The sequence below is a fragment of the Miniopterus natalensis genome, chromosome 6, assembly GCF_054644295.1.
Source record: "Miniopterus natalensis isolate mMinNat1 chromosome 6, mMinNat1.hap1, whole genome shotgun sequence".
Lineage (NCBI taxonomy): Eukaryota > Metazoa > Chordata > Mammalia > Chiroptera > Miniopteridae > Miniopterus > Miniopterus natalensis.
In genome coordinates this window covers 42,515,501-42,531,954 of record NC_142086.1, presented here as the reverse complement: position 1 = coordinate 42,531,954, position 16,454 = coordinate 42,515,501, and the positions used below count along the sequence as shown (strand labels likewise).

The window sequence follows — 16,454 nt, the reverse complement described above, 5'->3', positions numbered from 1 at the left end:
TTTCACCACACCCCCAACAGATTCTCTCATTCACTCCATTTGAGAGACCATCTAAACCATCTAGGGTAATAAATCTTGAGAAATTAATAGTTTTATTAATCAAATATGAACCACTTAAGAGATCACCTGATCTGATTCCAGAATAGTTAAGCATGAGATATAATAGGGAATTTCATCTTGAGCTGTTTTTTTCTCTTTATTTGTTTCGTATATAAGTCTTCAGGGTAAGGTTTTTTTCAGTGCAGTGCTTCTTTTATTAAAACTAATTTGAAAACTACTGATTTCAGTTCACCTCTCATACCTCCTGAGAACTAGTTGTCTGTCCCATGCTTAGAAAGTTTATCCTTTTTTCAGCCTGAAATTTGTTCCTGTATATCTTCTATTCAGTGATTCTACTTTGGGGTTACGTAGAACCCACCAACCCATTCATACACACACGTCCTTCAAATTTCAATAATGGCTAACATGCCCTCCATACTAATGAGGCTTTTAAAACCTAACCCCGTGCTAAAGTGTCAGGGTGTTAGGTTTTCTATACAATTGTATATCATCTGCACATTTTCATAAACATATCAATTTTTTGTCTCTATCCAAGCAGCTAATAAAATCTATCAAACAGGGCAGGGCCTACTAGAGATTTTTCCCCCTCTTTTTTGAAATTACTGATAAAGTAAGTTAAATGGGACCGGCAAGACCTACTAGAGGTTATTCTTCTGGTGGTCTCCAAGTGATTAGTTACCCCTCTTGTTGTTTGCTTAGCTGCAGACCAACCTTACAATATATATAATAATGTTGTTAAAACTTTGTAAAATGCTTTGCTATTGTCAAGAAAACTTTCAGATTTTTTTTCCTATCAAAAAGGTATAACTATTGAAGATGAAAATAAAACTTTTTTTAAGACTTATGGAAATTTCTAGTGCCTAAATGTTTATAAACTGCATTTCTGTAGTCCATGTTAGAATTTGTTTCTTGGACTATAGTTCCTATGTTTAATAGCATTTACATGTATAGATTGCCCTCACCTTCCTTGGGCTGCATTTTGTTTATTAGGATTTTTGTTATATCCTTTCCAGGTTGAAAACCCTTCTAACAGAAAAGGGAATCATGATAGGAGTTGGACAAGGTCTGTCTTCTCTGTCTTTTTACATGGTCAGGGTGCTTAACTTTTCTTGATCTTGCTTTGAAAACCTTTTGCTGTTACCTTGTTTAAACCAAACCTGGCCTGTTCTTACAGGTTCACACTGTTATTTTCTATTCTTCCTTGAATATGTGCCCTTAAAGTTATGTATTTTTAATATGAGCTCATATGAGAAAACACTTTAAACTGATTTCTTTGGTTCTTCTCCCTCTACTCAGCATTGACATTATTTGCAATTGATCAGAATTTCGGTTTTTATAATTTTCTATTTCTTGTCAGTTATTAGCCTCTTTTGAAGACTCTAGCCACAAAATCGTACCTATTAGTTCTCTGAACTTTTGAAAGTAATTTTGCTAAAGTCATGGTTCAGATTTAGCCAGAGCCAGTGATCCGCTTTCCCTTAATTGTTACAGTTACTTTTACCCCAGAATTCCTGTCCCCTTCTTTATCACCAGCTAGTTCTTCCTAGTTAGGTAGCATTAAACCCAGAACAATTTCTCACGTTGTTTCCACTGATTTTGAGAGATGAAATATTAAATTTTTGGTCAGTGTATCAAATTCCCACATTAATAAAATGATAGTTGCCATCCATTCTCCCACTCCCCAAGTAGTGTTTTTCTATGCCACTTTCACGTGTACACTGGGAAATCTGTATCCATATCCTGTCTAGTTGTAGAATCTGCAGTGTGTGCCCTCAAGTCTTCCTCTTCCTAACCCTGTCCTTTCTGTTCTCTTTACCTTAACCTAAATATATTGGAATTTCATTAAAGTATACAGCTTAAAAAACAACAACAGGGATTTTCTTTTTCTTCTTAAATCCTCACCCAAGGACACTTTTTCCATTGCTTTTCAAAGAGAATGGGAGAGAGAGAGGGAGGGGAGGAACATCCGATGTGAGAGAGACACATCCATTGGTTGCCTCCCACACGCTCCCCACTAGGGCCAAGGATCACACCTGCAACCAAGGTACAGACCCTTGGCCAAAATCCAACCTGGGACCCTTTAGTCCACAGGCTGATGCTCTAACCACTGAGCCAAACCTGCTAGGGCAGGATTTTTCTCTTTTAATTGTAAAATATATAGTTATTTTAGGGAATAAAATCTCCCATGTTCTCACTTCCACAGATAATCAAAGGTAACATTATTTTATATTTTAGTCTGTATATGAATGGACAGAGAGACATGCTTTCTTTAAATGGACTTATGCTATTTGGGGTATGGGATTACATGACTGCATAGTATTCAACTGGTATTCTAAACCTGTATCATTATTTAACTTAATTCCTTATTCTTGGGCATTTGGGTTGTGTCCCAGTTTTTAGAAGTAGAATTGCTGAGTCAAAAGATATGAAGAATTTGATATATATTGTCAAACTTCCTTCCAGAAAGCTTGTACCAGTTTACACTGCCCACTGGCAGTGCACATTTTTTCCATTTCTCCATTACCTTAACATTAGCCAGCTCAGAGTTGGGGTGAGGGTACAGGGTGCACATGCTTATTTTTAGGTGTTACTAACTTGGTTGCCAAAGAACACTGTTTTCTTTTTTAGGTACAGTATTTTCCCCATCTCCTCCTGCTGGCTCTGTTTGAAATAATACCTCCATGCACATTATGCCGGTTTGACCAAGTCACTGACACCAGTGAGATTGTATCTATCCCATGTTTGGGTTTCAGGCTCATTTGGTGAGTTATTGTACAGGATGGGGGCAAAAGTAGATTTATAGTTGTGAGTATGCAAAACACAGAGTTTATTCTTGTACTATTACTTATTATTGTATTATTTTCCATATGAACAACTGTAAACCTACTTTTGCCCCCACCCTGTATAAATAACTAAAAAGTCAAGCCAGCTTAGTCATTATTTCACCAGAGCTTTGCTAACTATCACTTCTAGGAAATTGCTGGTTTTTAATGTAAAACATGTTCTCTCCTATTAAGTCAAAAATTTTATCTGGGTTTTTTCCCACCTGCAAAAGTAATGTAAAATCTTTTTAAGTTGGTGGTTTCCTCTCATACCTTTGGTGTTCTTCAAGTGTTCCTTGGTTCCTTGCCTGAAGCCACCTGCTTGTGTTCATATGCCTTTTCTTATTCTTTATTCCTAAATTGGGTTTTTTTTACTTAAAAGATGAAAATGTTTCCTGTGTCCTCATGGCCTTCAGTTCCCTACCCCGAACAACCAAGTCTCTTAATTAAAATGTGCTCTGCCCCTGAGCTCAGAGCAACTAAGACCTCTCTGCTGCAGATCAAATATAAACAGTCTTTCTGACAGGCCCTCCAGGTTTGCTGGTGGATGGTTTGGCTCACTGGTGTCTGAATTTCAGTTCTATTTTTGAAATGACTGAAGCATCTTGGTGTCTTATGCAACACCTTTTCCTTGGAATAATATGAAAAGAGAAGTGATGATGCTTTGCTGAGGAGGACCTCCCTCCCTCTCCCCCATTGTTACACAGGCAAAATTGTCACAATTATAGTAGACATTATAAAATGAAAATGAGTTCTCCTTATAGGTGATACTTCGATTTCATTAGTGTACAATATGATTTCAATTTAAATGTAAGCTTAGGATACCTTTTGGAACCCAGCTCCTCTGTTTATTTTCTGTCCTTTCCTCCCAGCCTGTTTCCTTGGGTTTTTTACCTTTTTTATTTAACCCTTTAGCTATAATTTATAAGTGAGGGCCTTTCATTTACTTTTCTTTCCCTCCCAATTTGCACATTTGATCAGACACACTTGGAGGGATGGGACTTGCTGATGCTTTAGATGGGGGAGCGGGTAGGGAATGAAGAATGGAACTTTTGGTTTATGACCTGGGCAACAGGTGGGGCAGTTTCCTCAGTATTGAGACAACTGCCCATCAGATCCAGGGACTCTTACAGATCTCTGAGAATCTGGGGGAAAACTGGATCCTCTCCTAGAAAAATGTTTATGTATCGTGTATGGAATTTTGCATGTAAAATTTTTTCTCTATAACAAAATCACAGCCTTATGGACTCTGTTGGAAACCTGATACCTTAGGGCTTCACCCTTGGCTTTACTGTGGCATTGCCCAACTTGTCATTTTTACCTCTGAACTTACACAGAATAAAATTGTTTTAGTAAATGCATGCACAAATTCCCCTTGTCACATCTAGTACAAAAGTCGTGGAACCATTGCTTCTCTTAGGATTAGGGAAAAACTCGATCATATGAAGCAGTCTTTCTTACGTTGTACAGTTTATTAGGAGTATACCTAGTTTTGTAGAGGGAGTTGGTCAGTGGTGCTCTTATGGGCTTGTGAGCATAAACCCAAACTGGCATTTAAATTCTTTGACATATATGTATGTGTTGGTTATCTATTGCTACATATCAAGATACTCTAAAAGTTAGCAGCTTCAAACACGAGTAAACATTTATCATCTCACATAGTTTCTGTGGGTCAGGTATTCAGAAGCAGCCTAGCTGATTATTCTCTCCATTCCCCCTCAAGGCCATCCTTGGTTGGTTTGTACCATGGCAGCATAAGAAGGGTGGTAATGGTCATTGGTTTCTAGACATCTAGGAAGTCAGTGAACTCTCAGCTCTGTAGTTCTTTCTAAAACACTTGTATTTGTGTATATCCCATATAGACTGTTTGAAAATTGGAAAATAAAATAACTATGCCTTTACTTCTTAACATAAATTCACTGATCTGTTTTAGTGTAGTAACCCTTTTAGATAATAAAAGTAGGCTTCTAGAAATCACAGTGAATTATGTAGGGGCTAGATCTGAGTGAAATTAAATTCTTTTCTCCCTTTGCTAGGAAATCTTTTCTGCTGCTCCCTACCGCCCATAAAAGTCATCATTCTCTTCCTCTGCTCAGCTCTCCCACTTGTTAGCCCTACGATGTTAGGCATATTACTTAATCTTTTTGTGCTTTCATTTTGCCATTTGCAAAATGGGGGCAATAATTGTACCTGTTTCTTGGAGTTGCTGTGTGTGCTAAATGACATGCCCACAATGTGTACTTACTATGATGTCCAGCACATTGATAATCACTCAGATGCTAATTGCTGCCGCTGTTATTTATTATGGCGGTGATGGTGGTTATTGAAGTTACACTAAACTATTTTTAGATGTCTCTTTTACCTTTCCATTTATTAATCAAGTACTGTAAGCCAGGCACTATGCTAAGCACTTCATAGGCCTTATTTTATAAATAGATGGTAGTATTGCCATTTTACAGATGAGGAAATTGAGGGGTAGAGAGATTAAGTAACTTGTTCCAAGACCACACAGCTGTTAAGTTGTACGACTAGATCTCATACTCAATAAATGTTTATGGAATTGGATTAGATTTAAGAAAGATTGTCAGTGTGAATATCAGAAGAATATTTCTCAAGACTAAAAACAAGAAACTGTACGTACACTCAGTCTTCAGTGATTCATAGTTGGATTGAATGTTTTGTAATGAAAAATCTTAGCCCATCCTGTAATCATAATGCCCAGCGGTTTGACTTTTACCAGTAAGAATGTAAAGGGAGGAGAATGTGGAAGAAGCAAAATAAGCTTTGCTGCTTTTAGAGTTACTGTTTAAATGCTTGAGAAGAAAAGTTTAAAGAAGTTAACATAAACATCCATATCAAGTGACAATTTATCAGAATTTTAAATTAATGAGCATTGTTTTTATAGAAGAGACCCATATTAATTCAATTATGTAAAATAAGGTTACAGAATTGACAGTGGGGACACAATAAGCTTGTACCAAGAACTTACAAAATGCAGTTTTGTTCAGCTAAGTGGTCTGTTGGAGCTACCATTGAATTTGTAAACCTTCGCTTTTTTTTTTTTTTTTTTTGGTTTTGCTTTTCTCCTCCCTGTATTTTGTCTCTCTGAGAAAGAAAAAGAAAAAAAAAAAAAAAGAAGTCTGTTCTTTTTCTCAACAAAGACATGTATAATTAGATTTTAAGTGTAGTTCATTGCATTAGGCAAAGGGCTTTTGGTTTTGTTTTTTAATGAATGAGTACAGTGTTGTGACTTTAGGTATCCAGTATATTTGTAATCAAAATAAGTAGCTGTTAAAATTTCACTCATCAAATGATTTGGAAATAATTCAGAGAAAAAATGAGAGATCATTAAACTACGAATGTGAGGAGCATGAGTGTGTTTTCAAATTTTATTGTTCATAAGGTGAATTCATTGTTAGTTGTATGCCCGCTTACAGGCTTGTGCTTTTTATTATGCTCATACACGCAGCCTCTGACTATCCAAGGAGGATGAGACTAGTTTTATGAAGATCTTAAGCTCACAGGTAGTAGTCAGTGAAAGGACGTTTTCGGATTAGTAACTAAATAGGATTTTGCCGAAGAGCCAATTAACATAATGGAATGGATGACCTGTAGTTAAGCCTTCACAGGTGTTGGCTGATGTCTCAGATGGCTGCTGTGGCCAGAGCTGCCTACTGTGCTGATACCACATCAAGCAGATAAATTTCTGATGATTAGCGAATCTCTTAAGTCCTTGGGGAAATCAGAATGTGACAGTTTTACCTGTCATGTTCACAAACTGAAAAGGGGGGAAAGAAGTGCTGATCATGATCCTGCTTAGTTACTAAGTGACATCCAAAGCACAAGAAATGTATAAGCTTGGATTTGTGAGGAACATTATTAATTCTGAAATAGCTCTGTGGCCTTTCGGGCTTTCTCTGGACTTTTGTTTAATGCAGCCTGTGCCCAAATTATGAAAATGGATGTTTTTCCTGGGAAAGACTTACAGGAACCTGTGGCCTGGCAGGAATTGTTTTTAGGTTATTATTGATGTACAGAATTTGTGTGGTCATTGAGAATGAAAGTCCTGCTAAGCAAGGCATATCCAAGAAAGACCAGAAGTCATGAATGAAGCATTAGACATAGATACTAACTGACTCTTAGAAAAAAGGCTGTTTACCTGCCTTTGGAGAATAGGTTCTATGCCATATGCCCTCCCCTACCACCTGTCCATGTGCCATACCGATGAGTTAATGAAAATCCATGCTGTGGCAGTAAGCTATTGCATGGACCCTGATGCCATAATGTCTGCACTTATTTGCATGAATACAGGATGGAGAAGCATTTCTTCCCCAAAGTCTGATTTAAATGTATATAACGGCAGATTGTTTTGAGGGCAGGAAAATCAGGAATTTAGAAGCAAAGTATAGTTTTTTGTTTTGTTTTTAAATATATCTTTATTGATTTTAAAGAGAGGAAGGGATAGGGAGAGAGAGAGAAACATCAATGATGAGAGCAAGTCATTGATTGACTGCCTCCTGCACACCCCCTACTGGGGATTGAGCCCACAACTTGGGCATGTGCCCTGACTGGGAATCAAACCATGATTTCCTGGATCCTAGGTCGATGCTCAACTGGCTGAGCCATGCCCGCCAGGCAAGAAGTATAGTTTTTATAGAGTGGCCACTGAAATAAATGGAACAGCTAATTTTTAAGAGTTTCTATGTGTCCTTGGGATCTTTTATTTCTCACTCTAATTTAAAAATTCAGAGTAGAAAAATCAAAGGACCAAATGTTGCATTCAACCATGACCTTGTTTACTCTATTCATCATATGACGTAGGAGAACTACAGTCTCTAAAGAAAGAAAACTTCTGTGTCTCCTTTTTGGTGTCACCAGCTTTCATGGCCAAGGGTGGTATGACTTCTAGGGAGATGGCTCTTGAAAGTTGTCCATCCCAGTCAAACCATTCTCTTGTTGCTCAGGGCTTAGCATGAAGTGTTTGGGAGAAAATTTGTCCAGTTGGATATTCCCAGTCATGTGTGAGATGACAGGGATGCAACTTAAATTAAACTAGTCACTGAAATAGTCTGTTGCCTACTGGAGATGGAGAACCAGTCTGGATACAAATTCCTACTCAAATGTTAATGGATATTGTGAAATAATAGTGGATCTTTAAAGGAGGGAAGGGGGTTAAAGTTACTTATAAAGTTAACACATGTTTCCAAAGCATTAGGCAAAGTAAGCTCAGTGCCAAGATATTTGACTACCAGATACTTTATTGAATTAAGTGAATTGGCACTACAATGACTATTTCTATTTTACTGGTGGTCTTTCTTCCATTTTTATGAATAATGAACATGAACCATACTTAGAAAGCAAGCAGTTGAGCTTGATTTATACACAGCACTTCAGCCTATCACGCTGGCCCATACCACTTTCACTGCCTCCATCCATTTTACCCACTTAGGCAGATAGCATGGTTCTGGGCTTTTAACAAGTTTCCCAGCTATGCATTTTCAAGTGAGCTAGACTCCAGCTGGGTATCATACACTGTTGATCCCAGCCGGAACAAGAGCGTTGACAGAAATGGCCTCTGGCTACACTGAGTCTATAACTTACTCAAAGACAGTCTTGTCCAGGACCAGGCCAAGGCATGGACTTAGCTCTAAGCAGAATGAAATTCAGATTTCGTAGTATTGGCCATATTTAAAACAACATTTCAGATACAACTTGGAAGGCACACAGCTCACAGTCTGCAGTGGAGGCAGTGTGCTTTTCTTTTTGAGGTCTTACAGCATTACTCATGCTCTTTTGGGACTTTTGATTTGCAGATGCTAATGTTGGAGACCGTGGACAGACCAATAGCGCCGCTTCTGCATCAGCTTCCAACTCCACCTGAACAGTCCCGAGCAGCCAGCTGCACAGGAAAAACCACCAGTTACTTGAGTGTCACTCAGCAACACTGGTCACGTTTGGAAAGAAAATTAAAGAGAAAAAAACCTGTTCATTTTAGTGTTCAAATTTTTTTATTGTTATTATTTAACCTTGTAAAATATCTATAAATACAAACCAATTTCATTGTCTTCTCACTCTGAGGGAGATCCATGGGGTGGGAGGGGTTGTGGGGAGGGAAAGCGGAGCACTAGAACATACAATCTCTCCCCCACGACAATCTTTTTATCAAAAGTCTGCTGTTGTATACTTTAAAAACAGGACTCCTGCTTCATGCCCCTTCCACAAAAGAAAAAAAACTTAGTTCTGTGCTGAAGTTTTTTTGAACTTTGTTTTCTTTTAAAGTCAAGTGTAAGACTTTGGTATAGTGCACAGCTTGAAATTGGTTGGGAGCTCAGCAGATGTAACTCCATGGGGACTTAAATGTCACTTGTAAAATTAATCCATATCCTTGGGTGTTTGGAGACTTGCCTTTGGCATGTTGGTGGCAGGTGTGGCAGACAAAAATGAAAGGAAATGTGTATCGCTTATAACCCAGGGAGGTCAATAAAGTTAGAAACTCTAAGAAGATTCTTAGTTGATTTGTTAAAGTTTCCTATTTTGCTCTTAATCAGTGATAGTGGTGGAGAAACTTGTGTAGGAGGCTGTCAGGGGAGGAGCATGCCTGCTCTACAAGTGGATCTTTGTTTGCCTGGCCAAAAGTTCTCTGCAAATCTTAGTACGGTTTTAAACTAGTAACCTAGGAGAAGGCTAAAAGGGCGTTGAGCCGGCTACTCTGGCTGCAGAGGTCAAAAACCGATGGACCTGGAGAAAGGGGACCGGCCAGGGCAGATCTCACCACTGTGAATGAATTAGTCCAGATTTTTTTCTAAAGTTGCTTCCCTTGGAAAGATACACTTGAGAGGACATTATAGTTAAATAATGTGAACTGTAACAGTCTACTGGTTTATTTTTCGTATTTTTTAATTATAAATTGAGCTTGCAGAAATTGCCATGTTCTGCACATTGTTCTAATTTTAAATCCAAATCTAGAATCTGTATTTAATTTCAGCTTTTTTTAACCTCATGCTTTTAAAATTTTATTTATTGATGCATGTCAGATAGGCCATTATGATTCTAGATGGTAGGAATATTAAAAACTACACATCCAAATGATATAGTCACTTGTACCTGCTGACTTTATAGGAAAGTGGATTATATAAATGTGTGTGTATATGTGTTATATATACATAGGTTCGATACTGCCTTCTGTTTTTGTTTTTATTTTGTCCACAGCATCAAAATTGACTGCTTGAAGAGTGAGAAGAAGGTTTCCCCCACACCCAGTTAAAAGTTTTTGTTTCTGTTTTCTTTGTGTATCAGTGAATGGTGTAAGAACCAGTCTCTGTTTTTGAAGAAAAAGCAATATTCCTTGGAAAGCAAGGAGGATTGAAGGATTACGTTTGCAGTGAGGAAATAGATTTTCACTAGTTTGTTTTATACATTTAAGGTTGACATCCGTGTGGGCCTTATATACTCTAAAATGAACCTTAGTCACCTTGGTGCTTATGGGCCATTACTTGACCTATGAATCTTTAAGGCACAATCAGTTGTACTTTATATTTAAAGATCACTTCAGTGATGGCCTCCTTCCCCCCTCCCCACTCCTTCCCCACACACCTTCCAGGGTTTGCTGAAACCTGTAGGGCTGCAGAGCTGAGCCCTAGATTGTGTGGAACCTGCCTTCACCCTTCACATTGCCACCTTAGGTCATGTTAGGGGTCTCGCCCCCCAGGTGATTTGGAAGTAGTCTCTTGACAGCCCTCATGCAGTTTCCCACAGCCTGTACTGCTTCTTACTCAAGTGTGTGACTCCCAGAGAGTCCAACTGCCTGCTGAAGTGAACATTGCCCAGAAAGGTGATTGTGAGCCATCTTAGTTTTCACTCTTGTTTAAACTCTTAGACCACAAAAGGGGGTTTCTCAAACCTCTGGTTATAATCAGAGTTCATGAGAAAGAAAACACTCAGTCAAACCAAATCAAGCAGATTGAATTTTACTTTTCATTATAAGCCTTTGAGGGCTAATTGAAGTTTGAAAGGCGTCTGAATCAAAGTATTTGGCAATATGATTCCTGAAGAAATGACTTTGATAGACCATTTTCAGAAAAGGTTTATAAAGAGGCTGAACAGCAGGTCTGTGATGGAAGCAGATCTACTTTCAGACCAATGACCAGCCAAACATTGGACACCGACACTACTCTGGATCTGGTATAATTGCTAGAGCCCATAAAAATCTGTGCTTGTATTTATGAAATACTTTCCCCCCAATGAATGGGGTGAGAGAAGAAAGTCAGATGCTTCCCTCTCATTTGTTGTGTGTGCGTGTGTGAGGGCTGAGGTGTGTGATTTTTTCTTTCTCAAGGATCATGGCGGGATCACAGAGCTCTTTTATACAAGTGAGATCCAGGTCTCTGAATATCTTTTTGTAAATAATAATAATAATAATAATAAAAAGCTCCTCACCAAATTCAAGCTTGTACATTATATTTTCTTTCAGTGTTTTTAAATTTAAGTTTTATTGTTTTGTATGTAAATATGTGGACCCAGGAACTGTTATTAATGAGCAAAAAGTTACTGTTCAGGGCAGTGATTCTGTTTAATAATCAGACAAAATGTAGACGAGCTTTTTAAAGCCATATAGTTTTAACTCTGTACAGTAGGTACCGGCCTGTATTATTGTAACAATAACTCTAGCAATGTATAGTGTATCTATATAGTTTGGAGTGCCTTCGCTTCCATGTGTTTGTTTTTTTGCTTTCCATTTTTAAAATTTTAATTGGTTTCTCTATCCATGTCCCCCTGTCCCCACCCTTTTTCCTTTGAAATAATAGCTCTCTCATAACACACTGTCTGCCCCTTCTCGGTGAATTTCAGTGATGCCATGCTCCGGAGTGGAAAGAGGAAACTGTTCATAATCTGCTCATTCAAGCCCTGCCTTTGTTTTGGTTCTGAACGTGTTTCTTCCTCAGCGGTGAGCGGTTTCGTTTCATCCTTTGTCACCCAGGGACTCCTTGCAGTGCCAGGGAGCCCCAGAGCTGGAGGGTAGCAGTAGATTAGATTCTGCTCGTGTCTTCCCCAGACCCTAAACATGGTTCTTACAAACAGCAGATTCCATGCTCACTCTCTCATCTTCCCTCACAAAAGAGAGAGGTGGTTTTTGTAAGAGTTCCTTCATAGCGCCCGGTTTTGCTAATCGGTGGTCCGGAACGCGCTGCGCTGTGACAGCGGCTAGTGCGCGGGGCGCCGCCAGCGGGCAGAGGACTGCGGGTAACAGGGGACTCGGCCTTCCCACCTCCGCCACCTCCACCCCTTTCAGCAAAATGTCATTTTAATTTTTTTTCAAAAATCAGTTTAATTCTTACTGTGTGCCTATCATGAAGGCCTTTTTTGAAAGAAAGGAAAGAAAGAAAAAAGGAAAGAAAGATCATTATTAGCTTTGCCTCCAGGTACTCCATATAAGATGTCTTGAGTAGAAGAAAAAACAAACTTTACCAAACCAAAGGTTCCTATTTTTGAAACATCCTGTGTTCATTCCGCAAGGCAGAAGACTGCACCTTCTTTCCAGTGATGTCATATTTTTTTAAAGTCCTCTTGATTTTTAGATACATATTTTTGGTTTGTGTTTTAACAAAGCCTGCCTAACCAGTCACCTGATCTGCACCAATGCAAAGGTTTCTGAGAGGACCGTTGTATTCTCTATCCCTGTGGATATAAAGACACTGGCATTTTCTTTCATTTTCCCTTTCCTTTTTAAGGGATTTAACTTTGGAAGCTTCCAAAGGAAGTTTGGCCAATGCCAGATCCCCAGGAGTTTGGGGTTTTTTTCGTTTTAAACCAAAATTGTATCTGATTCCTGTTGTTCTTGTTGGTGATCATCTAATCACAGAGCCAAACACTTTCTCCCCTCTGTAGGAAAATAAACTAAGCATGCTTTACAATAAAATCTGTCTTCTCTGATAGAAACCTGAGCCACTGAAAATAAGAGAGGCAACTAGAAGCAGAGTAGAGTCCCAGACTAAGGTCTGTTTGAGAGGCTTTGAAAGTAATCCCTGGGGTTTGGATTATTTTCACAAGGGTTATGACTTTTTATTCAAGTTTGTTGCTCCGTTTTGCACCTCTGCAATAAAAGCAAAATGACAACCAGTACATAAGGGGTTAGCTTGACAAAGTAGACTTCCTTGTGTTAATTTTTAAGTTCTTTTTCTTACTATATCTGTCTACAGGCAGATTCAGATAGATGTTTGAAATGTGCTTGCCTGTAAAATTTGCATTTATAAATGTGTTGCCGATGGATCACTTGGGCCTGTACACATACCAATTAGCGTGACCACTTCCATCTTAAAAACAAATCTAAAAAACAAAATTTATTATATATACATATATATATATATATATATATAAGGACTGTGGGTTGTATACAAACTATTGCAAACACTTGTGCAAATCTGTCTTGATATAAAGGAAAAAGCAAAATCTGTATAACATTATTACTACTTGAATGCCTCTGTGACTGATTTTTTTTTTTCATTTTAAATATAAACTTTTTTGTGAAAAGTATGCTCAATGTTTTTTTTCCCTTTCCCCATTCCCTTGTAAATACATTTCGTTCTATGTGACTTGGTTTGGAAATAGTTAACTGGTACTGTAATTTGCATTAAATAAAAAGTAGGTTAGCCTGGAAATGAAATTAAAATTCACAAGTGTGTGGTCTTTATTTCAGTACCCAGCCCTCCTCTTCACCCTGCCTATTTTGCCACTGCAGGATGTAGTCACATCGCCATCTCCTTTCCTCCAATTAGAGAAACATGGATCTTTGTTACAAAAATCAAGATATGAACATTAGCTCTTCGTTCTTTCAAATGACCTTATTCCATTTTGTAGCCCCAAGAGGTGCAGCTTCCGTCTTGGAAACCTTTGGATTTGATGCCGAGGAAGCTTTGCAGACACTGCTTTGAAAAGAAAGAAAACATCCCTGAAAGGGACAAATTTAAAAAACGTGTATAAGCTGCTGTCTTCAGTTACTGTGTTCATGGTTTGGTGTAGCTGTATTTCCTTTTAAGTTTCATCCATTAGTAATGGTCTTTGGGAGTATCTGTAAAATAAATGAACACCACAAACAGTGGGGCTGTACCTCCCAGGTAACCAACACATGTTGTGTTTGAGTCTGATCATTTCCAATACTGGATGATGTATGTAAACATGTAATGTCTCTTAGTGCAAAAAGAAACTTTTTTTTTTAGGCCTGGCTCACTGTCAGGCCTAATCTAAAGGCTAGATATAAAGTCATGTGACTGCTGCTTCAATAAAAACAAATTTATATTGGATAAAGTCTGGTCCTCTTTATTTTCTTATTTTTGTTGTGGTGGTGGTGAGACGTGTAAACAGTTGCAGGGAGTGAGGGGGGGGGAGGCTAGGATGTCACTGGGATGGGCGGGATGTCCTTTTAACTTGCAGTCCTGGAAGTCTGCACCTCCAGCCCTTTGGGAGCACATTCTGGGGGAGCAGTGGCAGTGGGTGCCATTTCAGGTGTTCTGAAAGGGTGGTTGGTGAGGAAAGGGAGTGGTCAGGCTGCAGATCCCCTTCAAGAAGTTGGTGAAAGGAGGTAACCACAGTGATGGGTGGCCACCCGGTCCTCAGGTGTAGGAATACATGACTTACCCACGAGCACCTTCAGATTCAGGAGAGCCGTGGGGATGTTACGGGAGCATGTCCAGGGACAAACAAGCTGTTGTGGAAGATGGGATGAGGCCCGTGAGTTATCAGAACTGAGCAGAGACGTCGGTCAAAGGTGTATCCCTACACCCTCTTTCCTCTGGGAAGAAGCCACCCTGGGCCTTCCACAGGACTTGTTGACGTCGAGGCTTGAACTGGATCTTTAAAGTCTGGACCAGATAGGGATTGGCTGCTTAGTGGCTCCGGCCAGTGGGGAGCCAGGAGGTGACTCCCTTAGAAGGTCTTTTCTCCTGAGCTTTGGAGACTGACTTCACCCTCACCTGTCTGAGGCAAGACCTTATGCCTGGAAACTGACAGTGCTGCACACTCAAAGCTCAGGGGAGGGAGTAATAAGGAAATCCAAATGTTTGCAAGTAGAAACTTTGAATCCGGCTCCTCACCCTATAGACCCGAGATCCATAAAGCTACTGAAAGGACATATCCTGTGTGAGCTTTGGTGCATCTAACCTTGAATCTTTACCCTGGGACTACACGTATGTTTGTGTAACATTTATGTCATATGTACATATCAGTTAAATGTTTGGGGAACTGTCCAGGTATTTTTTAAATCAGGAGTTTATATCCCATCTTTTGTTTTTTTTAATTTAAATTTTTTATTGTTGACGCTATTGCAAATGTCCCTCATTTTCCCTATTTGCCCACCTCCACCAACCCTTGCCTCCGCTCCCTGGGCCCTCACTACACTATTGTCTGTGTCCATGGGCTATGCATATTTGTTCTTCAGCTAATCCTTTCACCTTCTTTTACCCAGTCCGCTCCACACCCCCTCCCCTCTGACATTTGTCAGACTGTTCCATGTATCCATGCCTCTGTCTCTATTTTATCAGTCTATTTTGTTCATTAGATTCCACATATTAGTGAGATCATGTGGTATTTGTCTTTCTCTGGCGTATTTCACTTAGCGTAATCATCTCCAGGTTCATCCATTCTATCACAAAGGGTAAGAGATCCTTCCTTTTTACAGCTGCGTACTATTCCACTGTGTAAATGTACAGCAGCTTTTTTGTTCACTTATCTACAGTTACATCCCATCTTAATCTCACCTTGCCCTCACTTTATTGTAGCCTACATCTGAATGAATAGCACACTCAAAATTATTATAATGGGGAAGGGGAGATGTATGTGATTTATGGATGCAGTTGAATGAAATTTATATTTCTGAAAGACAAATTCCTGGAGGCAAAAGCTGTATTCATCATATTTGCAGAGAGAAGTTTTTCCCCCCTTCAGTTTATTTTCTAAAAATGAGTGTGTTCTCTATCTTCTTGATGCAGAAGAGGCTGGTAAGTCTGGAAGGAATGCAGAGACTAGGTTTGCTTGCTTTGATGTATAGTGTCTACCGCTTATGTCTCAAAGTTTGGCCAACTTCTCGTAAAATGATAAGAGCTGAGCAAGTATCTGTTCCTTAAAATTCAGTTAACTTGTAGCTTCATTTGCATCAATATATTAGACTTTTAAAATTTGTTCAATTATTACATTTTAAATTATGGTATAAATATATTAAATTTTTATATGGAACCATTTCATGAGAAAACCAAGTTAATGTATTTTTATGTTCTTGCAACTATTGTCTTCAGATATGTAAAGAGCAATAGTAAAATAAGTAGTAAAAAAATAGAAATGTATATATTATATACATGACATTTCTATTTTCTCACTCCCACATGTCGTTTTTCCCCCCAGAAAAGAAGGCAGGGGGAAAAAGATAAGTATCTAGCCACAGGTTAATTATTTAAGCCATCTTGCCTTGACTTGACATTAGACTTGGGGTTATATTTGCTAGCTAAGCCTTAGGTGTGGAATGCCTTATGTAAAATTAGTTAAAATGTAATTGGCAAAAAAGCAAAAATGTTTTTACTCGAAATG

The 16,454-nt window shown here is 38.8% G+C and overlaps 1 protein-coding gene across 5 annotated transcripts in view; it reads left to right on the top strand.

The window, feature by feature from the left end:
• GSK3B (glycogen synthase kinase 3 beta) overlaps nt 1-14,183 on the top strand; it is a 173,715-nt gene extending 159,532 nt beyond the window's left edge. For 4 of the 5 annotated variants that reach the window (XM_016199903.2, XM_016199905.2, XM_016199904.2 and 1 more), the window contains one exon: nt 8,696-14,183. In XM_016199903.2, coding sequence (XP_016055389.1) covers nt 8,696-8,763 — 68 coding nt within the window. In that variant the 3' untranslated portion in view covers nt 8,764-14,183. Of the gene's footprint in view, nt 1-1,073; nt 1,190-8,695 lie in introns of those variants that run through there. The other variant, XM_016199906.2, reaches the window with a different exon arrangement.
• Nucleotides 14,184-16,454: the final 2,271 nt, after the last annotated feature.